Source organism: Chamaea fasciata, unplaced genomic scaffold (genome assembly GCF_029207755.1).
Source record: "Chamaea fasciata isolate MVZ Bird 193981 ecotype frontalis unplaced genomic scaffold, bChaFas1.0.hap1 SCAF_8, whole genome shotgun sequence".
Taxonomy (NCBI): domain Eukaryota; kingdom Metazoa; phylum Chordata; class Aves; order Passeriformes; family Sylviidae; genus Chamaea; species Chamaea fasciata.
Genome location: NW_027094093.1, coordinates 25,099,188 through 25,122,247, shown reverse-complemented (window position 1 = coordinate 25,122,247; position 23,060 = coordinate 25,099,188). Strand labels below are relative to the sequence as shown.

The 23,060-nt window shown below is 41.2% G+C and overlaps 1 protein-coding gene across 11 annotated transcripts in view; it reads right to left on the bottom strand.

The window, feature by feature from the left end:
• The window catches only part of BIN1 (bridging integrator 1), a 94,279-nt gene extending 82,393 nt beyond the window's left edge, over positions 1-11,886 (bottom strand). For all 11 annotated transcript variants that reach the window (XM_066190215.1, XM_066190216.1, XM_066190206.1 and 8 more), the window contains exon 1: positions 11,726-11,886. In XM_066190215.1, the coding sequence (XP_066046312.1) occupies positions 11,726-11,809 (84 nt within the window). In that variant the 5' untranslated portion in view covers positions 11,810-11,886. The remainder of the gene's footprint in view (positions 1-11,725) is intronic.
• Between the last annotated feature and the right edge of the window lie 11,174 nt (positions 11,887-23,060).

The following is a 23,060-nucleotide window of genomic DNA, read 5'->3' as shown; positions in this document are numbered from 1 at the left end:
TATCCAACTGCTACATCATCTTCCCTCCAGGTCTAACTCATTGCATTATTTAGTGGACTTTTTTTCTGCCTTCTAAAAATGCACGAGTTTGCCTTGATAAATAAAAAGCTTATCAGGAAAAAATATTGGGTTTTATTTATCTTTTTTTTTCTTTACAGCTTTTAGCAGTTAAAAAGAAAGCATAGGTATTTCCCTCTTCTACCCTTTACTCTTCACAGCCCCCCATTTATCTTTAAGGACATGAAAATGTCCTGCTTTTTCACCACCCAAGCTTTTGAGAATAAAAACAAATCCCGGCAAATGTGATTTAAACTTGATTTCCAATTTTTTTCTCATCTATATTATAGCCTTCAGCCAGGGGTTTCAGAGAGTCAAAATATAAGCTAAAGAGAACATAAAATTAAGAAGCTGGGTGCTAGCTACAGGTCTAGTTGAGCTGAGCTGCGACAGAGGCCAATGGGCCAGCTCAGGCACCATCCCACTGCCCTGTGGTCCTGAGGACTGCTAGTCTTTTCCTGTTCCCATACTTTTGGCTGCCCTCTAGTTCCCCATCCAGAATTTACCATCAAATCCACCCGTGAGAGGAGAGACTTGAAAGAAAAACAGGTAAAGCAGCACAACCAGAGGGCTGATAATGGAGCGGCAGAATGCAGAATAGAGGGGTAAAAGGGTGCAGCTAGAGATGATACATCTCAGTGATACTGCTGGTTTAAGAGTGATGTCAATCAGATGTCCCAGCAGTAGCTGAGTCAGTTTAAACTTCAGTCTGTAAAGACTTTATCTAAGGCAAGCTGATGGAGACACAAAGAAAGTGCTCCAGCAGCAGCTGCACAGAGCAGAAGACAGGGCAGCAAGATAAACCATTCAGAAGTGGTCACTTCTCCCACCAGAACAAACCCCATGCCAGAAGCAGGCACCTGCCTCAAGAAGTGTGGGAGATTAAGAATCTTAAAAGCTTAAGCCACAGTTTTCAGACTTTGAATGCTTTAATCTTGACACCTTAAGCAGATGGCCCAGTTCCTGAGGTGCTGCAAATACAGCTTCACCAGGAGACACAGGCTCTGTTAGGGTCAGCCTCAGTCTGTCAGTCTGGGGTGCTAAACTGCACATAGATACCACTCTACCCCCATAACTGCCCCAGAGAAAGACCACTGACCTCCCAGCTCTCGGGTGTGCTGCTGACACCTGGACATCTTGACCATATGCAATTGCATACCTAATCCATAACTTTGGGGGGCAATTTTTTCCTACTTGGTTTGCTCTTTTTCAAAGCAGGCGGCTAAAAACACTGCATTCCTGACTTCATGCTATTCAAAAAAGCAGAAACTGGAGAGAATATGTATCTATCAACAGCCTGAAAATAAAGGAGGAGGAAATTTCAGTCTCGAGAAAGCAGGTAAATTTCCAGCCTCCCTTCTGTCTGCCCTAGCCTTAAGCAGACACCAAAGAGAGGCCAAAAAAAGTGGCACAACTGTGGAGCTAGATAGTCACTACTACATCATAGCTCTGCTGTTAATAAAGCCAAATGGCATCATTTAATTCAGTTGGCATCAATGTGACATTCCAAGCAACAGGACTTCAACAACATCAATGTCTATTACTCGGTGGGCATTTAACATAGCTTAATTAAACCCTATCTATAGCCAACAGTAACAGTAGCGAGAGGAATAGATAGTATAAATAGTGTTGTTTGTACAAATTCCCCTTCTCAATTCCCCTGCCTCCTCCTCTGCAACACTCATTTTAAATGCTGATACTTTTGCAAGAGGTATTTTTATTTTTACACAGGCCCTGATGCAAAATGAAGCAACCAAATCAGGAAAAAACATAAAAGGCATTTGAGGCCATGACTGAGCTGGAGAAAGAGATAAAGGAGCAGGTGCATGCTTGGGAGGGAAAGGGGCCAAAGAGCTCTTACACGGCAAAACAATGCTAGAAGGGAATTCCAGCAGGGACAGGCTGGATGCAGAGCCCTTAAGAGGCCAGGAAAGCTCCTTCACAGCTTCACCACCACCTTGCTGAACAACGATGAGAGTTTCTCAAATGCATGACAGATTTGAAACACGTGGCATGCACAATGGGGCAAAGTAAAGACACAGGCATTTGGATCAGCTATTGGAATTCCCAGAGCTGGAAGACAATAGCTGCAAGGGATAAGCCATAGGGGATTTAGGAACAGTGCTCTCCAGGGCTAGGTCGAGTTACAGAACATGGTTTGTCCCATCAAAGTGCGAACATACGGATCAACAGATCTCTTAGCTCTTCCCTAGCAGCTTTTGAACAACTCTTCTCCTTTCCACCCAAGAGGTCTGCTTTTCCTTCAGCAGAGCTGAGGAACAGCAAATTGGAGAACTAGGCTTGATAGGGTGAGGCCTCTGGCTGTGAATGAGTGTTAAGTCCATCAGCTTCTTTGCTAGAGCACTTGTTAAGAATCTGGGCCACATTGGTTTTGGAGAGGAAAACCACCACACAGTGCTCCCCAAACAGCCTCCTCAAAAATTAAGGCCTCAGCTGGAGACTTGGGACTGCCAGCTCAGAAGACATTCCAGCTAAAACACCCCAGCTTTAAGTCACCTTCATCCAGCATGACAAAGCAGCTCTTTTAACCTACTCTCTCCACAGCCTCATGGAAAGGGCATCCAGCCCTGATAACGCACACTTCCTCCCTGAATTATTTATGGCCACCAAGGGTCATGGAATAAGGAGAGCAAAAGCCTCCAGCTCGGCAAAAAGTTCTAGTCTGGCAACTGACTCGGACATCCATTCACAGGAGTCCCAGACCATGAGCAATTGGGTGCAGCACATAATTTCAGAGCTCCACGATTGATGGATCACATCACCTCCCTGACCTTCTGACACCCATGACAATCAGGTCTCCAAACCCTCCTCTCCCAGCCCTGAACATAAACTGTTCTTCCTCTCCAAAGAAGGACAGCCTCTTTTTCCACTTTCTTCAGCTATTTTCACAAAAAATTTACTGTTCGAAAACAGTCCTGCACCTTTGCCTACAAAACAATCTATAACAAACTTCTATGAAAATATCTGAAAATTCTTTTATGCCTTTGGCATACACTTTTACTGAAACAAACCAGAATTATCTTTATTAACTGAGACTGTCCAATATTTATATCAGAATTGTTTCGGAATAGGGAACGGCCTTTTTTGGCAAGACATAATGCAATCACACTGCAGATACTAACAAATAATCATACTGACTGCATGCATGATGTAGGAGACATCAGAGTGAGTACATCCTTGTAATAGCTCAAGTTTATAAACACACAGTTAAGCTTGGCCTTTCACAACGGCTGTCCAGTCCAAACAGACAAAAAAGAAAAATCCCTAGTATTCTTCTACTACAGAGGTCGGTTCCATACACCAAAGAATAGCCATTTCACTCCTCCGCTGAGGAAAACTGTACCTTAAGGAGTGTTTCAGTACAGGACCCAAGTGTATTTCTCCATCTGAATCATTTTACACTCTCCTTGAGCACTGTTCCTCTTATGGAAGCTGCCATCTCTCTCAACAGAATTTTTCCAAAAATATATTTTCAAGCAACTTTTGAAACATGTTGTCCCTCAGTACAGTAACTCAAAAACCCTTTTGTGTCTCGTGTGTCAGACTCAACACTTGGACCAAGAGGTCATGTCGCACCCACAGTGGGAAAAGAGAGTAACTCTCCAAGACAACACTCTACTGCCTGAAAATTCAAAATTAATGAGCTGAACGTTCAAATTCCAGGAAAGGAATTTCCTGCATTTTTTAAAACGTACTTTTTTTTTTTTTACTCTCAAGGTTTTGCCCATTTTTTCCCCAATGACTGAAGAAGAAGGTATGGAAATAAGGTTAGTCCTTCCACACACAAAACTCACGGAGTTGGCCGGATCAAGACTTAAGAAGTTGTAACATTTCTAATTTACAGGAATGGTTAACCTCACCTACAAGAGTATTGGAGAGCTACAAGACCAGCATATCTGTTAAATAAAAAGATGCAGAGATCTAAATTTTCTTCAAATGTCAGTCTTTATACCTCCTCGGTATAAGTTTACAAGTGTTGCTGGCACCATTCCAAGTAAATCCAATGGGAAGAACTGCTACTTCACTCTGCAAATACCACCCAACTCAGTTCTGAGTTGGTTAAGTCACACATTATTGTTTCTGGCCTGATAAAATGTGCAGTCAAGCCAAGTAGTACAAAGGAAAAAAAAAACAAAAGCGTAAACACTTTTAGCTGTGTTTTCAAACACTGTAGTTTCTGTACCACTGAAGTTCCCCTTCCATCCCTGCTGGCAAACAAGCATTCAGCTCTGTCAAATACAGTTCCAAAGCAGAGTATTAGCAATTGCCCAGTGAAAAATGTTTGTTTGTCAGCTGTATCAACCTCTAATCTCCCTCCTGAAGAGCTAATTTCAAAAATAACTGAGAAACTAATGTGGCTCTCAAAAACCAAGTTTAATAAAAAGTTCTAAACCTATTTCAAATAAACAAACCATACACGATCAATGCAGAATTACAAAAAAATAAAGAATTTCAGAACAGGTTACCAGCTTTCTGAAAATGCCTGTCAAATCCTTGCAGAGAGGGCAGCACTTTTGCCTATCAAGAGATTAAATACAGCCCATGGTTTTCACAGAGGGATTAGTGGCTGTTAAGTGCTGCTTTCCTCCTTACTGGTGAAGTTTGCACTCTCCATCCTGCCTGGCAGCCTATATTAAGAACACACTGCCACCCAGACTTCTCCTTTCTTGTAAAGACTGGGACAAAAAGAAAGGCGACACTGTCTGGCTTTCATGACTCTCCCAACAGCACTTCTGTGGAAAAGCCGACTTTCAGAAACTTCAACCTCCCAGCCACAGGTCTGAACAACGTTCACTCCAACCCAGCCTAAACATCAGAAAATTCTATGTTGCACATGTGTACTAGCAGAGAGCTGACCAAACACTGTACCTATGTCTCATTTCATAAAGCTGCTTCATAGTGATTCTGTGAGACCTCTGTCTAGGTCTGTGAATGCCCCAAGCACTGGGTTCCAAGTTTTTCACAAAATGCAACTCCCTGCTCTGGCAAACCCTTCCTGAATGCAAGCTCCCAACATAAAAAGGAGAAACAAACAAACAAACAAATAAATAAATGAAAAGGAGAGAAAAAGGGAGAAAAAACTAAACTGTACAACTTCAGCAGGTTGAAGAATTTCTATTCCCTTCTGTTCCTTCAGATCTACAAATCTACAAATCTAAAGAGAGGTGCTTTCTGAGCAGCAGCTAAAACAAAGGTATGCAAGCAAGCTGGCATGATGAAAATATAACCCAAAACAAACAAACAAACAAAAAATGCTCATCAATCCTATCTTCTGCTAATAAATACATTTCAAGTTTTTCTCCAGGAATGCGGCACAGGACCACCCCTGCAGTACTTGCCAGCTTTGTGAAAATCAAACGGCTCCAGAGGCTAGGAAAGTACCCAGGGAAACCTGAACTGTCTGAGGTCCACCAGCCACTTGGATGCACCTGCTGAAAAGACACCTGACAAGATTTATTCGTCCCTTATGCCACTGCCAATAGTTCAGGCAAATCTGCAGAGGTTCCTCTCTCATGTTCTGACAGTGCTAACTACTCAACTAATAGCACATTTAAAATTGATTTTGACTAGTGAGACAATGGAAATTACTTTCTTGTCTGTCCCAACCCCTTCTGTGAGAGATGTCTCTTTTTACCTCAGCAGTAGGAATGCCAGAATGGTACAGGTTTGCTGGCACTCATGCATTCAATATTGCAGTTGCTGGAGAAACCCAAATACACAGTCCCTCGAGAGAAGGCTAAAACACAGCCTGAAGTCAGAATAGACCTTGTTGCACTATTCTACCTGCCAGCAGTGCTCCAAGGAGGCTTTATACATATTTTAATATTTGTTCCCATCTCATTGGTCTGGGGTAGAGAATGCACAGTCTCCTTGTCAACATTAACACAGTCTTATCCCTCATTAGAAGCTGCTGGTCTGCACACCCTGAATGGGCCAGCCCACTTAGGGGCTGAGCTGTGGCCAGTTCAGGGTGACAGACCTGCCTGTTCTGCTTGGCAAATTGAGTCTGGCTTTGTGATCATGTCAGGTTGCCAGCACAGAACTTCTGGGAAGACAGGCTGATCCCTCTGTGTACAGGTAGACAGCCAGGACTGTCAGATGATCCTTCCAAAGTTGCAGAACTGGCACAACAGGCAGCTCAGGTGTCTGGCCACCATCACAACAGTGGAAAAAAATAGCCACTCTAATACCTGTTAACCTAAGGGACCCTCTTGTCATTCCAGACATTTCTAGAACCAGAGCTTTATTATACATTTGATCCCAAGCAATAGGGTCTTGTGTCTCTGTCTAAACAGTCATGAACAAAGGAAAACTTGTGTTATTTCCAAAGACCCTAGTCCAGTTAGATGCTGAACATCTCAGGCTGCACCCAGCTTTCCCCAATGGCTTGGCTAGAGCCATGTCATTTGCTAGTCATGTGCAAGGAGCAATCGTGATGTTGGAAAGAAAACAAACATCTGTGCCTGGAAATACAAACCTTGCCTAACAGCATGCAAGATGGAGGGAGAGGCCAGACAAGCTTTGATGTCAATTCTTGAGAGATGAGGTCTGTAACACTAATGCTGTATGGCCTAGAGCCTCCTTAAAAGTCTGCAGTGAAAAGAGATCTTCCACATCCTGCTTTATAAACCTGATCTCACAAGAACTGCACTGAAGAGGATTGTTTGCAAGGCTAGAACTCACAGGGAAGACAAACTGACAAGGAATAGGGCTGGGCCTTTCCAATCAGAAAATGATCCATCCGTGAGATTCTCCTTCATGTAAGAAATCTCTTGCAAATAGCCAGACAGAAGGGCACCTTCAGCCCGGCACTGTAAGTGCCCTGCCAGTCAAACCATTCCATGGGCAAGGAGACATGTGGAGCCTGGTTTCCTATTTCACCTCCTCCCTGTACCATGCACATTATCTGATACCAGTAATACAGTCTGAGCTCATACTGGAATCATCTGAACGTTAGGGGCATTAATTCAGATCTTCCCCCTGTATCCAGTGCCCGTTTTCCAGCAACCTTTATGCACAAAGTACTTTTGAGACTCTACCCATCCCCTAAGCCCTGCATTCTTGAGAAAGCAAGCTAACAGACACAAAGTAAAAAGCCCAGTCTTTGTCATCTGGGGAGTCCCCAGAAAAAAACAAAACGTCAATTTTCCTGCCAGATCAGTAGGCAAACAATACTTGTAGCTCTTCAGGCTATTTGCTCTTCACTGGCACAAGGCAGACTGCCACCAAACCATCCTACCCTTTGCCTATGCAAAGGCAATGAAAAACCATAGAAGCTTCGAAGAGACAGAAGGATCCTGAAGGAAAACCAATTAGGAACTTCTGTCAAGTAGGGAGACGTAATAATTCTCAGTAAAATAGCTTTCTGCATCTACCATTTTTATAGAAAGGCTCCCTTCCGTCTGCAGAGTTTCTACAGAGCAGGGAGCCTCTGACAGGTGAATCCTGATAACAGCTGTATTTAAATTTGCTTTAAGGTTCTTGGGTATTGCTCAGTAGTATGGACTCTCCCCTGCTTGAACAGGGCTGAAATTTCATTCCAGGTGTCTCCCCTTGCAATGCTCCACCTATTGGAGCTTGACTTATAAGGAGGAAAAATGTCTTATCAGGGCAAACTCAAAATACAAACCATGCCTCCTGCAAACCCCGTTCCACCCAAACCACAATCTGTGGGACCAAGACTACAGCCCAGCCTCCTTGGACTCTGCAGCCACAGGAGAGCAGAACTTTGCTCTGACAGATGGTTTAACAAGCAAAACTTCAAACAGAAGTGGGTAGACCTCAGTGGAATTAACAAAGACAAGAACAGAAAACAAAAGTGACATTTCATGGCAACACGGCAAGTCAGTCTATGGCTATAAACGGCAGTCTATGACCTAAATGTTACCCCCTAATACAAGAGAGTTTGGATGTCCAAACTAAACTTTGCCAGGTCCTGTGTGGAAAACAAAGCCTTCCCCTTTGGTTAGGGATGGAGAGGGATAAAAGGGGATGCCTTGGTTTGTTGGTACATCAGAAGAAACCCATGACAAAATACAAACAAAATACAACAATAAAAATACAACAGTTTGTTCATGTCACAGAACACAGACTCCTCATTTTGCCCAGCTTTGAACAAAAAGAGAGTTAGAGACCACCACTACTATGGGATAAGAACTTCCCACACTCAGTCTAAACAAAAATAAGTTAATTCCTTTCCACACAAAAAAAAGCTCCCAAGGAAAAAAAAAACACTTTCTTTCTGATGTCAACTTCACAGTTCATCTCCTCAGACAAAGCTATTAATCTGTAAGCAACTTAATTCAACATTTGGTGCCTGTACAGCCAAAAACATCTTTCCACACTGAACCTCTACCTAACATGCTGCAGGAAAGTAAAGAGCCTGATCCTGTGACAAGGACCCTCACTGCCAGCCAAGCTACTAAACCCCAAGTCATTTCCTCCCCGAGCTCAGCTCCCTGCTGGAACCTCACAGAGGAGTTACCCGCACACCAGGATTGCATCAAGTGTCCAAGATGCTGTTTGAGTTTGTTCAAAGCAGAAACATGCATGTGCAGATAGACACATTCAGAAACAGAACATTATTAGTGGAAAACGGGAATTGTGGAAATTGGGGAGATTTTTAAAATTTTCAAAAATGTGAAGGTAAAAATTGGTCACAAAGCAGAAACAGACACTTGAACAAAGATGATGGATTACAGACATAAAGAGCAAAAAAACTTCACAGCCCCACTGGAAAAGTTTGAGAGCCGCAAACACTAGGCTCCCTCTAAGACACAATGACATTGAGGGCATTACATTTTCACTCGTATTTAAGAAGTCTAGAATTACAAAAAGTCCAGAGCTCAGCATCTCAGTCTGAAAATCCTTCAGCTAAATTTAGGATTAATAGATCACGGTTTCCAGCCTAAATATCCTAATTCGTTGAAAAAGGTGATATGAGTTAGAAACAGTTGCATGAGCTCCTTCTGCAAGGTGTGCTCCTCTGGATAGCAGCATCAACTTATCTGATACATTTCACTGGACAACTAGCAAATTGTTGCCAAGTATTGTACTTGAGGCTACTTCTGAATAGAGATGGAGGTTAAATGGGTGTCCATCCCATTTGTAAAAAAAGCACAGTCAACCACTCCATTCTATATTTCCTGTGGAATTGCTCAAGTGCCTTCCAAAAATAGCCAATAATTTTGCTGAAAGGCTCAAAACAAATAGCACTTCTGAAGGAATATCTTACTTAGTTTACATAATAGGCATCTCAGAAGGGGGAAAAGGATGTGCACAGTGTTTCACTGTAAATTCTGCACTGAACAAAAAGACATCATTCTTTGCTTAACACAAGGCTGAAATTTACCATGTAGAAAACTGCTGAGGCCAACTCTGCAGGGCTCAAGTTGAGAGGGAGATATTTCAAGGGAAGAACTTTTTTATCCTTGATTCAAATCAAAATACGATATGGAAAAGGAACATCAGCTTGTTTAAGCCTCAAAAAGGAAAAGTTCAGCCCTAGCCAAAATATATTCACAAAAATCTAACGTTTTTAAGTTGTTACCAGATCCACCTCTGCACACTCCTGCTTACCTTTTTTTTTTTTTTTTAATTATTTAACACCTGGTCTTTATCTCCTGACACATGGTTGACCCCTCTTGCTAAACACAGTATCTCAGTTTATAACTAAATACCACAAGCGTAGAGTGTCATAACCACTGGTGCTTCCACATCACTGCATATTCAGCTGTGTCTCTCCTCACGACATGAAAGTTAACACTAATGTATATTCCTTAGTTAAAGTCTGTCCCTTATGGGTAAAATACTGAATGCTTCACAAAAGAGAAACTGTTACAGACAATCTTGTAGCAGTACGTAGAGGCAAGTCAGATGATGAAGCAAGGAATGCCATTTTTTTTCTTTTTTTGAGAGCCCAGAGATTAAAGTTGTACTCTTTGCATCAGGATAACAACAACTGAAGGGTCTAGAATTTGTGCTAGCAAGTGCTTTGGGGTTGTTTTCCTTTTCTCCTTAGAGAAAAAGAAGCTGCGTTTTTCTCTTCCCAAAGGGACAAGCAAGTGTTTTCAGATCGTGCAAATCACCCACAATACACAGCTAACTCTCGATTATTATTGTCATTCCCACATCCCCAAACACCACCAGGGCGTGAGCAAGGAAGTGAGCTAGATCAACAGTTGACAGAAATTTGTGGAAAATCCTCCCTAGGAAAAGAACCTGTGTACTTTAGATAAGGGACAGGGCAGGGCTTGGCAGGACACACTCGGTTCCAAATTGCACCACTAAACACAGTAACTTCATCAGCTGGCCCAGGAGCTCAGCCTCTATCACCCACCCAAGTATTAACTACAAATATGGTTGCCATCTGGTGGCTAACACTGAATGAAGTTAGCATCTGTGATGAGTTCAAGGTGGACCAGATTCCCTGTCCTGTCCCCTCTGGAACAAAAGGAGGGCAGAAAAAACCACAGATGTGGCCATGCTCACTCTTGTGCGCAGAGTGAAGCCAGGACCTTGCGGCTGCAGTTCCATACTGGATCTGGCAGTCACTGGGGTTTTTTTTCCAAGCAGTCGGACAAGTTCAAGGGACGCTCCTAGTCTCAGTGAGTGAGCTAAAAGTAGTGGATGCAGCATGTGCGACATTAAATCCAAGTGGTTTGGTCTGCCATTCTGACCCAGCAGCGTTTTTGAGCAGTGTCAGAGACTGCACTGCATTTAATCCCAACCCTCCTAGATTAAATCTAGCTGCTAAAGATAACTCCCAGGGAATACGAGCAGCAGTGGGCAGATCTTCTCGCCCGCCCTCCCTCGAAGATGCACCAGTCCTTATTCAGTCAATGTCATCTCACAGCAAACCACTGAAAACCAAGACGAGCGTGCCTGCATTAAAAGCAGCTGATCAATGTCCCTGCGTAAAACGCCCGATAATCCCTACACAGAGCAGGCATCTGGCATCAGATGCAGCATGCCAGAGAGATGAACAGGAAAAGTATCCATTGCATATTCCTGGCACCTTCTGCTGGCACAGCGGTGGGCGGAGAGCAGCGGAAGGGCTCCTGGGATTCAAAAATTCCCCCTTCTCTCAGCAGATCGGCACAATCTTTAAAGGCCGTATGGCTTTGGCTTAACCACCATCCCAAAATGAGGAGCTCAAGGTCAGCACAGCAAGTAGCGACTATCGCGCGATGCTGTCGGAAGATAAGGGCCAAGTGTCCATCTCCTCTCCCTCACCATCTTTGAGGTTACGCATTTAGCGCTACGGCGAAACACAGAACTGCTCTCGAGAATGCTGCATAAAGCACAACCTAAATGCCACGACGGGAAGGTTTCCTCCTGTTGAAACAATAAGCATCTGCGGATCCAACACAAGCGTGCGGCGCTCCGTCTCCCCGCCGCTCCCGGCCGAATCCGATGCCATGTTTCCTTCCGCAGGCGGACGGTGAACCCTCACCGCTCCAACAGGGATTCTCGGCATTCTCAGGGTGCACAGGGGCCCTAATTCCGCGGGCGGGGAAGGCAGCTGCCACCCCCCGCAAGCACCCACTGCCAGACGCATCCCTGCTCCGGGGAGGGCTGTCATCCCCGGTACCCACGTCCCCCCCTCCCAGCCCCGCATCCCGGGGATGCCCCCCTTCTCCCCTACCTTCTCCTGCGCCCGCGTCAGCTTCTTCTGGACGTTGCTGGCGATTTTCCCCGCCGTGACCCCCTTGCTGCCCAGCTCGGCCATCTTGCCTCCTCTTTTTAACGGGCTGCGAGCGACGGACCGGCAGGAAGGGGGGGAAAACCCGGCGGGCAGGCGATGGCCCCGGCCGTCACCGCCGCTCCCGCCCGCCGGCCGCCGCCGGCCGCCTTTTAAAGGGATAGTGCTGCCTTACAGGGACAGGGATGGGGGCAGGTTCTGCACGGATTTCCCCCACCCTGCCTGCCTGCCTGCCTCCTCTGGGTGCCCCGCCGCCGCCTGTCCCAGAGGAAGCCAACGGGGTGGGAAAGTCTGCGAAGCATCGCAAAGGATTCATCTTAGGTGGCGGAATGCGTTTGCTGCCGTCTTTCATCCCGCAGCAAAACGACACTCTTGTTATAAGAAGTCTGTGCCGCTAATTCTTATCTCTGACTGTCCAAATTCATAGGACAAAGGTACTTCTTAAATTACTCCTGGGTCTTCACAAGCACAAAGGGGAAATCTAATTCCTTAGGGAAGAGTACCTGGAAGTGAATCAAACCCCTGATTTTAAAAGGGGACATGAAATGTCAGAAGATTCCATCCTTCATCAGAGAATTATTAAGGTTGGAAAAGACCTCTCAGGTAATTGAATCTAACCATTACGCCAGCGTCGCTGTGTTCACCACTAAACCATATCCCCAAGTGCCACATTCACCACATCCTTCAAACACTTCCAGGGATGGTGATTTCACCATTTCACTGGGCAGCATGTTCCGATGCCTGACCACCCATTTGGTGAAGAAATTTTTCCCAATATCCAATCTAAACCTCCCACAGTGCATCCTGAAGCCATTTCTTCTTGTTCTGTCAATTGTTACCTGGGAAAAGAAAACGACCTCCACCTTGCTACAATCCCCTTTCAGGTGGGGACAGAGAGTGATGAGGTCTTCCCTGAGACTCCTTTTCTCTGGGCTGAATCCTCCCCACACCCTCAGCTGTTCCTTATGGGACTTGTGCTCCAGACCTTTCATCAGCCTTGTTACCCTTCTGTGGACACACTCCAGCACCTCGATGTCTTTCCTGAACTGAGCAGCCAAGAAAATGAACACAGGATTTGGAGTGTGGTCTCACCAGTGCCAGGTACAGGGAACTGATCACTGCCCTGGTCCTGGTGGCCACACTGATTCCATTTCTGATGCCATTAGCCACGATGCCATTGGCCTTCCTGGCCACCTGGCCTTGGCTTTGCTTTGCTAGATTTATTGGGCAAATACCTTTTGTGAAACTTTATTCTTTTACACGTCAGGACAAAGTTCTGCTTCCTGGAATACAGGAAGCCACCTCAGTGCTGTTATTCACATCCCAATACTCAGCCCCCAAGCTTCCGTCAGTACCACACACCAGGGCTTGGGTGAGTGGTGGGGAAGCTCCCTCCCTCCCTCCCTTCCTTCCTTCCTCCCTTCCTTCCTTTCTTCCTTCCTATCCTGCTTCTGCACACTTACCCCAGATCTTTGTGGGAGCTTGGGACTATGTGCACTCAGAACCTCATACAGTACCAACCAATCCAGCACTCTGCAGAAAATTGAGATACATACCAAACCTGCATTTACCTTTAAGATGGAAACACCCATTTTAATTAAAATGGATGGGGCCAAAACCTCCCTGTGTCCCCAGACCATTTCATACAGTCATTACTTTTCCAGATGAAGGCTGTTATGTCCAGTTTCATGCACACAGGTAATAGTATAGCACACACTACTGCAGTGTAAGGCAACAGATAATGTTGAAGGTGATAATTTAAGAGACCTAGGCCAGGTCTTCCAATTTATATGTCATTTATTGTTTCCTATTTCTGCTTCAGTACTATTTCTGTTCATTCTGAATAGAAAATAAAAATAAAAACAATTAAATCAAAACAATTGTCTTGCCAGAGCCCTTAGAAACTGTGGGCAGAGAACCTGTCAACACCTCTTTGTAAGGCTTCATGAGACAGTGCCTCTGCATCTCTTGCCTGTTTTGACAATGGCTTTTTTTTAATGACAGAACCTTCATTCAGAATCCAGTTTAAATCCATGGTATACTTCAATTATGTTATTAGAAATACTATGCCCATTTAACAAAATACTAGGGGCATATGTTTCAGTTGTGTATGAGAAAAGTGCAGTGATACAAGACATACTCAGTGTGTGAGTACCCATGATGCCAACCTGTATTGCAAACGGCATATTTATTCAATTCCTTCCTGGCTTTACATTTAGTATTCATCTATCTGTATGATTAGTATTTACTATTAGTTTAGCATTCATTTTCTGTAGTATTTGTCCCAAATGCATCTGTTTTTTTCCATAATTTCAGCCTTACTAGCTATTTTCATATTAACATTCTTCTTGGGTATAATCCACAATTTTTCTCTCCCCCACACCTCCCCTGCCTTAGCTGAGCTTGTAAGGTTGAAAGATGCACATGTGGTTAAACATTTGTAACATCACGTTTAAAAGAGCAGATGTTTCAGGGTCAGAACACATTCCTCTCCAACCTACCTCATATATTTGCTTCTCCTGCTTAAGTCTTTTCTTCAGTGGAACTGGTTTTGAAGGGATTTCTGTCTGATTATGTCCCTTCAAGTGTAAAGCAAATGATTGCAGCACATGAGCTGAAAAGAGAGTCCACAGCAAACATCAGACCATCATGAAACAAAAGCAGCCAGACACGCACGTTCCCAACAATGAAAAATGATGACAAACTGTATACACTTTAAAAGCTCGGATTAACAGCAAGCATCTACGTCTCAACATGAGTCATTTCCCAGTTATTTCTGTGCTTGATTGGATCAGTACCAAAGCTGCAAAGCATTTTCTGGGCTCCAGGTGTGTTGCAAAAGGTACTCCCCTGGCATGACCCAGGCATTATGAGTGGCCACACAACTGAATGACCATATTAGCCATTTCAGCCAGGTAATACATGCAGGAAGTTGTTGCTTTGTGAACAAAAGTGGCTTCAGTCTTGTATCTATCCACCATTATTCTATCTCAAGTTTACTGTGTTTTAAAAGCTTATAAATGTAAATAATTTCAGTTGTTCTGCAGTGCAATTATGTAGTAATAAACATACAGGCTTATACTTGTTTATGCCTTGTGGCATCGTGAGACAGAGATGTCAAACTTTTTGGAAGCCACTAGTGACAGAGTCTGCACAATTGGAGTCAAAAGAAATCAAATTTAATGCTTATGAGTATCTCCTGCAATGAGATTCATTTAAATTCAATATGTGCATAGTTGTGTAATTTGTTCTAACAGTGGACCCCTGAACAGTTCATTTCACCTTACTGTAACCAGCTAAACATATTTAATTTAAGCTGAGTCACCTTGGCTCCTTTTATAGTCAAAAGAGAGAAATCCTTATCTCCAAAGCTGATAAAAGGTAAACCAGAAACGTCTCCCTTCCCCCTTAGCTACAGAGGGAGATTAGCTGAATAGTTTAAATAGCTAAAGTTAAGAAAGCCAGATGGGTTATGAAACCCACCTGTAGTCCATCTCCTTGGTGACAGGATGACTCATTTCCACAGTTCAGAGGGAAGAAGCAAATCTGTCAAACACTCTAGCACAAACAGGCATATGTAACATGTACATGCCCACCACTGCTTTTTTATGGCTTTCTTAATTGATTAATACTCTAGTCAATAATAGCTATGTTAGGCCACAGCCCCATAAGTGCATTTCACTTCTCAGTTGTCTCATTAAAAGGAGATGAACTGTTCACCTGTTTACAATTAAACATGTGCTTAAATGCTCACTGGCTTGGAGTCTACTATTTTATAACTTAGGTACAATTTGTTCCCTTCATTGCACAAATTGTTGTTCCAGCTCTTTTTTTCATTATTATTAGTATTCCTGTTTTGCTAGTTTTGTCCATCTGGGAGCAGGATGTTTTCTTCATGATTAGTAATTTAAATTGTATAAAAATTTATTTTTCAAAGAGGTGGGGGTTTTTTTCTGACTTGAACCTTTTAATTGTAGTTCATGTGTTTAAAACTACAAGCTAATAATATTACAAGATAATCAAAATCTTTCCTGCTACTGATGCAAAACCTTTCACGTATAATCCAATTAATTTAAATAAAATCATTTTAAAGTAACAGTAATAATGGTTTCTACCGTTCATGGAACTATTCTCTGTTCCAGTTACAAAGACGATTAAAAGCCAGTTAAATTGGTTTTTGTTTCTTTTCAGCAAGGAGTTCTGATTTTAAGTGTATAATTACAGTTTTTAGAAAATATTTACTAGAGTTCAGTTAATTAAATATTAATGGAAAATATAAATATGTCATTATTGAATTCTTTAAATGTTATATTTGTACTAAATAGTATTTGCAGTAAGCTGTTTGAAGAACTCTAAAGCCCTTTACCCCAGTACTCATTTAATGCATGATGGGTCTATTTCAATCACAATTTCTTGTAGTATTCAAAGCTGAAGCTCAGATATTAAACAACCTGGTTGTTTGGATCTGTAGGTGTATTCTGACTAACTCTGGCTCCAACACTGCAGGTCACTTGGCCTCACTCCCTGGCAGCACCACTCTCCTGCTTTAGTGATTGCAGTTGAAGGACCAATTTGAGACAATAAATTCAACATCTTGAAAACACAAATTGCACTAAATATATTATGTAGCAAAAACTAATCAAGTTCTAACTCCAGCCTTGCCTGCCTTTTTCTTTCCATTGCAGAACATGCATTCTTCTGGGACAGCATTCCAGAAGAGCTTGCAAAGGTGACTTCTGTCTTTTCTTTTAACCTTATAACATTGTGAGGGATAATTTGGTTATCAATTATCTGGTTTGCCTTAGAATTCCTTTCTTGCTGACTATTTTCTCTTGCAAGCTCTCCCTTTGTTCTCCCACAGAATGGTGCAGAGAAGAATCAGGAAGTTTCTGCCTTAAAAATAAGAGATAAGAACTTGCTGATTACATGTTCTGTCCTTTAAAACCAGAGCAACATGAAAGAACCTTGATTTAAAAATAGTGTCCGAAGGTGTTCCCTCCCACACATCTCAAACACTCAGTTCCTGTTGAATCTTTCCATTCTCTTTTATGAGAAACAGAAGATGACACCCAAGTTACTCTTCTCATGCTCTAAACACAAAAAACCCACCAGAAACCTAATACTATAGCACTGGGAAGGCTCCAAAGCTGAGCGCTTTGCTTGTGTAGTCTAGACTCATCTGTTCAGAAATAGGGACAGGGAAGAAATAAAATGGCATTAAAGCTTTGTCTCATGTCCCACTGAAGACTGTCCCATGACTGCAAGCTTGCTTGAATTCCAGGGAATTACGTGGTATTTATGACGTGTCTTACTGGGACCTCCAAACTTCGGCAGATTTTTCACAACTTCAGCATTCAGATCATATTTCTTTTCCATCCACATACCTGTTTGGGTGCTTGATGCCTGCATGTAACTATTTTTTTTCTCTGCCTGTGTGGATTTAGCCATCACAAAGTGATGTTTGGCCCTGAAATTGTGACAGATTAGCAGCACTTCGCTATTACATGAAGTGAGTAAAGAATGGAAATAGTCTGTAAGCTTTGGACAAATATATTTCCAAGAAGCTTATCAAAATTTCTGTGTACCCTAATGCGCAGGAAAAGAAGGGATTTGGCAAATATGAAATAATTTTTGTTTTATTTTTTCATCATCATCAATCAGCAAGGAACAGGCAAGTGAATAATGTTCTTCTTTTGGAAAATATGCTGAGAATTTTGGTAGCCTTCAACTATTTATTGAAATATCTAAAAAATCAGAAATAAATATGTACTCAAATGGACAGGCCAGTTTATCCTCATCTATATCTACATTAGAACACATAGCCCAGCAGGTGGAATCACACAAAGGATATCATATCACCAGGATACCATATCAACAGCACAAACTGTCACTGAAATGCAGGCGGTATTTGATATTTTCTATCAAACATACATCCACAAGGTTCCACACTTGTGAAAACCATGCCAGGTGGATTATGTAATGGTAACAGTTGTCCCAGTTGCAGTGCCTTCCTCCTTGCTTCCCTTTACCAAGAGCCCCATTTTATTTCCTTGGCAACGAAATAGAGTGACTTATTCACTGTACATTACTTACAAGAGCCATCTCTCCTTCAATTACTGCAAGTTTACTATCAATTCAAATCTTTGCAGTTTTCAAAATTATCCAGCTCTTTACTTTTGAGGTTTGGGATTTGATTTTTCAGAAAATAAAGATGGTAAATTCCAGTCTGGGCAAATCCTCTTTTCCTGCACATATCTAATAAAACATTGGATACAATTTATTCATACAATCTATTCTATTTAATAATTACTGACATTTATAGTAACAGTTTCCTGGACCTGGATCAGGACTGAACTGAAGAAAACACAACACAGAAAATTGCAAAATTATTCTTACCTGTAACAACTCTATCAACTCTGTAAAAAGGCTTTCGTAAAGATTCAGCAAAAAACAGTGAAGACCTCAAATAGTTAGAATTAGTTAGAATTTATATATTTCTCTTTCCAAATTATGTGACATTTTAATGAATCATTCATTGCTGTGACTTCTTCAAGTCTCCCTGCCAAATCCATCAGAGAACATTCACAGTCCTAAAGCAAGCACCCTCTACAGTTTAATTAGTCAAAAAGCCATATGTATACAGATATCAGGGTCGTCAGCATGGTAGAAGAATATACATAAATTTCAAGATAAATTTCTGTTCTGTTTCCAAACCATATTTTGAAACAAGGCAACACTACCAGATAAATGAATTAAATGTAATGAATTGTGAAAAGTTTTCTTAGCATGTCACTGCACAATTGATGGAAATACATTTTATTTCTACTACTGTACTCTGAAAGCCAAAGCACAAGTCTGGAAATGTTGCAGCATCTGAGCATCTTTACTAGGAATTTTTCAATACAGGATGTTCCCACAAAACCCCACCTTTTTTGGGGGCTGGGGGAATTAAGCCATCACTTCAACATTTTCATTTATTATAAGGAATTCACAGCCTTGAGTCACAAACTAAGGAAAAATAAAATGTGACACTTCTCTCTTGGACATGGAGGTACAGATAAATTTATTTTATATATATATATATATATATATTGCAGAATTGTGCTGCTTGTAAAACAAGCTTCCAGAAACTGGTAACAAATAGAAACCCAAAAGGCAGCTATTAAAAGAGAACAGTATTTTTGGTCTACATAACAGCAGTGAGCTGCATCACAGCAAAACAAAGCAAACTGCCTGGACAAGAATAATCTTGCACAGCATTATCCTCTAGCTGTATGTGTGCTGTCAGATCTTCTGAGATCCTAGATTTAAAACAACCAACCAAACAAGCGAAAATATCCCTTCCTAGCATGCCAGCATGATCCAGATTTACCAAGACTTACACAGTAAACATTTAGAATGGCAAGCAACCCCACATTTGCTAGACAGAGCAACAAATAGGGACAATCCACTTGCAAATCCTACCAACACTACACCAACTCATAGCCTCCTAAGGATGTGGTAATCCTACAAAGCACACAGTTCTTTCCTGCTGAAATTACACATTTCCATTCTATTTAGAAAGCTTTTCTTTATGGGGGAGAACAAGAAAGTTTGACCTTGCCATTAATTGTTTCCTGGAGACATTTAATTATCCTATCCTATCCTATCCTATCCTATCCTATCCTATCCTATCCTATCCTATCCTATCCTATCCTATCCTATCCATTACCACAGCAAACAAGTTTTCATCTTTTTATACAAATACCAGACTATATAAATGGAAATGCACACAATTTGTGCTTTATACCGCATAGGATGGAACAGTTTTGATAAAGCTAATCAGAGCAGTTATGCTCTTTTTATAAAAAAATGTTTAACAGGTTCCTATTTGTTTATAGGTAATATTAGAGGCAGTTCTTTAGATACTAGTCCCACATTATCTTGCAGTTAGAGGTTGCTATTCATCTCACAGGAATGCCAAGCTGATCACAAAGACTTGATTGACTCACTGCTGTCTTTGATGTATTTCTCTGCCCCCCTTGGTTACAATCAGTAGTCACTAAAAAAACCAATCACAATCACAAAAACCACCCAAAGGAAGTATCTTCTAGCTAGCAGTTCTTTACTTTTTATGAGTTGCCATCCCCTTAAAAAATACTTCATAAAACATTAAAGCATGACAAGCCTTCCTTGTTTTAGTCCCTCTTTACAGATCCTGGAGAAATAAATAATGGATTTTCATTGCTCCCTGGTGCTAACACTAAACATCTCTCTTTCCAGTCAAATTGTTCAACATTAAACTTCCAAACTTTAGATATCAAGTACATGATGATAACCAATAAAGAGAATGCTTCCATTTGTTTCCTCAAGACATCTAAAAATAACAAACTCTTTTCTTTTCTCTTTTTTCTTATCACTATGCAGTTACATAATAGTCATAGAAACAAAGCAAAGAAAGGCCTAGGAAGATTTTCTCCTCTGAGAAGTAGTCAATTCAGTGGAGAAGCCTGAGGACCCTGACTTAACCCAGCATCTGGGAAATGTAAGGTTATTCCCCATCCACTATATATTTTTTCTGTCATTTAATTAATTTTTATTTTACATGAATTGCACAACTAATATTTCATCATTTCTCATGGCAGAAACTCATTAGTAGCTCACTATTTTCTGTTCCAGTAGAAAAAGGACAATGTGCTATTTGTAATTATTTGCTAGCCAAATAATAGTATAAATTTTATTTGGTCTTGCCTATAGTATTGTGTGGTGAAATGCCAACATCATAAATAATAATGAAAGTACTTAATACCAAATTATACATCAACACAATTGCAGTAATTACAAGTAGTACTCTTGCATTCCAATGTGACCCAGAATCGTGACAGATCAAAACATTAATCTCTATGCATTTGCCAAATGAAGCTTTGTCAGTCAAGATGACCCAGTCACAGAAGATGCAGAAATAGGAACTCAACAGTGAAACTGTTCAGTGTGGGCCTAAAATTTACAGCCTTGAAAACATACAAGCATTATAGACATCTGCTTTGACAGAGCAGCATGGCTGTATTAGATCCTTCCTGACTCAATCTAACCAGACATAGCCAGTGGATGGATAAGTGTAGCCATTCCCTGCAGAGGTGATAATTGATCTCTGCATCACAGGATGAGTAAGAAAGCTTTGCCAGCTGAAATTTATGTCTCAGAAATCTGTAAAGTTGGGGTGTTTTGTAACCATTTTAAAAATACAGCATAGGATAGAAGTGAGACGAATGGCTGCCCACACTTTCTGGAGCTGATATCTATTTATATTGCAAAACTAAGCTGACTAGCAACGAGTGAATGATTATTTCTTGGATGAATTTGGTGCCTTCATTCTTTGTGAAAAGAAATGCATGTTATTTCATACAACTTCATCTGAAAATAACGGGTGTTTGATAGAATTACCATGATTACTATGCATTTATTATTTATGAATTTGTGACCATAAAAGAATCATCTATAAATGTCATAGTGAAATACTGATTGCCTTTTCAGTGGTATCTTCTTAGATGAAGATTTTTTGCCAAGTCCTTCCAGACATGTGTAACTGATTCCCTGCATACCTTTCTGATTCTCTAATCAACTAGATTTAATGCTTCCTTTTTGCATCTGGGATGAGACTGTCTTTGCATTATGTGGGAATCTTCAAGCAAATTCAAGTGTTCACCCCTGTCTGCATAAAGCAGACAAAGAGCTTCACAAGTTAAGCTGCTGAAAGTAAGAAAGGCTTTTCTGAATGTTTCTTATTCCATACTTAACTGTTGTGGCAAACATTCTCTTGCAGTCCTTTATACCTTGGACACTTCTTTCCAAAATCCCTGACTCCAGCCTTCCTTTTGTCTGACTAAAGTGGGCTGCTTCAGTGAGTTTACACTTCAATGTAATTGTTTCCCAACTAGATAAACATTTGACAGCAAATACTGTGTTTCAAACATTGCCAAGATTGGTGCAACATCCTCTAAATGGTGTCAGATGATCTCCTGTTTACTGCAATGTTTACTGCAATAGTGTCTGAAACACACAAATATCTCCCTTAATTATTTCCTGTCTCCTTTACTCTTATCTCGCCTAGACTGTGATCTCTTCAGAGTAAAAACTGGCTTTATTTTGAATTTTGCATGATAACAGGTAGAGTGTCAAAGCTCAATGATTAACAAACTGTTAAAGACAAATCTCAGCAGGAGCCATACAGGACTACAAATGCTGGATTTTCTCTAACAAAACTCTTCCCATGTGAAACTTTGGACATACTATACATTTTTCCACATGCAAATTCCCATTTTCAGCAAGGATTTGCAAAAGATGAATAGAAATTCAGAACGTTTACATGTACAGGGGCTAAGAGTCCTTGTGAAACAAGTGTAATCAAACTCCTCTATCTTTAAGAAGCCATAGTAAGTACGCTGCTCTTAGCTATATATTTCTTTTTCCACAGATACATAATCACAGACTTTCACTAAGGAATACTATAAAGGCAGCACCACCTAGTGGTACCAAAACCACAGTGTAGTATTTTCAGTGGTTTCCTGAAGAAAATCCGATTGGAAACATAGGGGAAACTCAGCTGAAATTATTTTTGAAATATCCACATGACATTTACATGTTTTGGTCATTTTTTTTTCTCTCCAGCAAGAACATGAATAAATATTTGCAAGCTCTTGGCATATATATATATTTATATATATTTACTTTCTGTTGTAAGTACCATCTGAAAGGGAAAAAGGAAAGTGAACATGTGCATTAATCACAGCAGATAAAATACTTTTCTTTTTATTGTACACATATACAAATATATATGTACAATATATACAAATATATATTGTACATATATGTAATTTTTTTTTAAAAAAACTATCAGGTACCAAAATAATTACTACTCACTCCTTTTCATCCAACTTTTTTATTTACTACTGCATGTGTAAGGTTTAGATGAAAACCTGCACAGAAATAAGAAATACCAAGCAACTTTGGACCACTTCCCAAATATTTTCCAACACACATCCCAGGGAACTGTAGTTTATCTTGCTTCAATAAATATAGTCCATGACAGAGGTGCTCACTGCAAAAATCAGAAGGGCCCAACGTGTAAGAGCAGTTGTCCTCCCCAGTGATGGTACTGGCATGTGTATTTACATCTGTGCTCAGTAGCTGTACAGCGCTGGGTACACTCAGTGTCACTTGGTAGCATTTTAAATCATCCTACAATCTGCTTTTCACTTGCCCCTGTAAATCCTCTATTGACATTTCTGTGACACTTCAG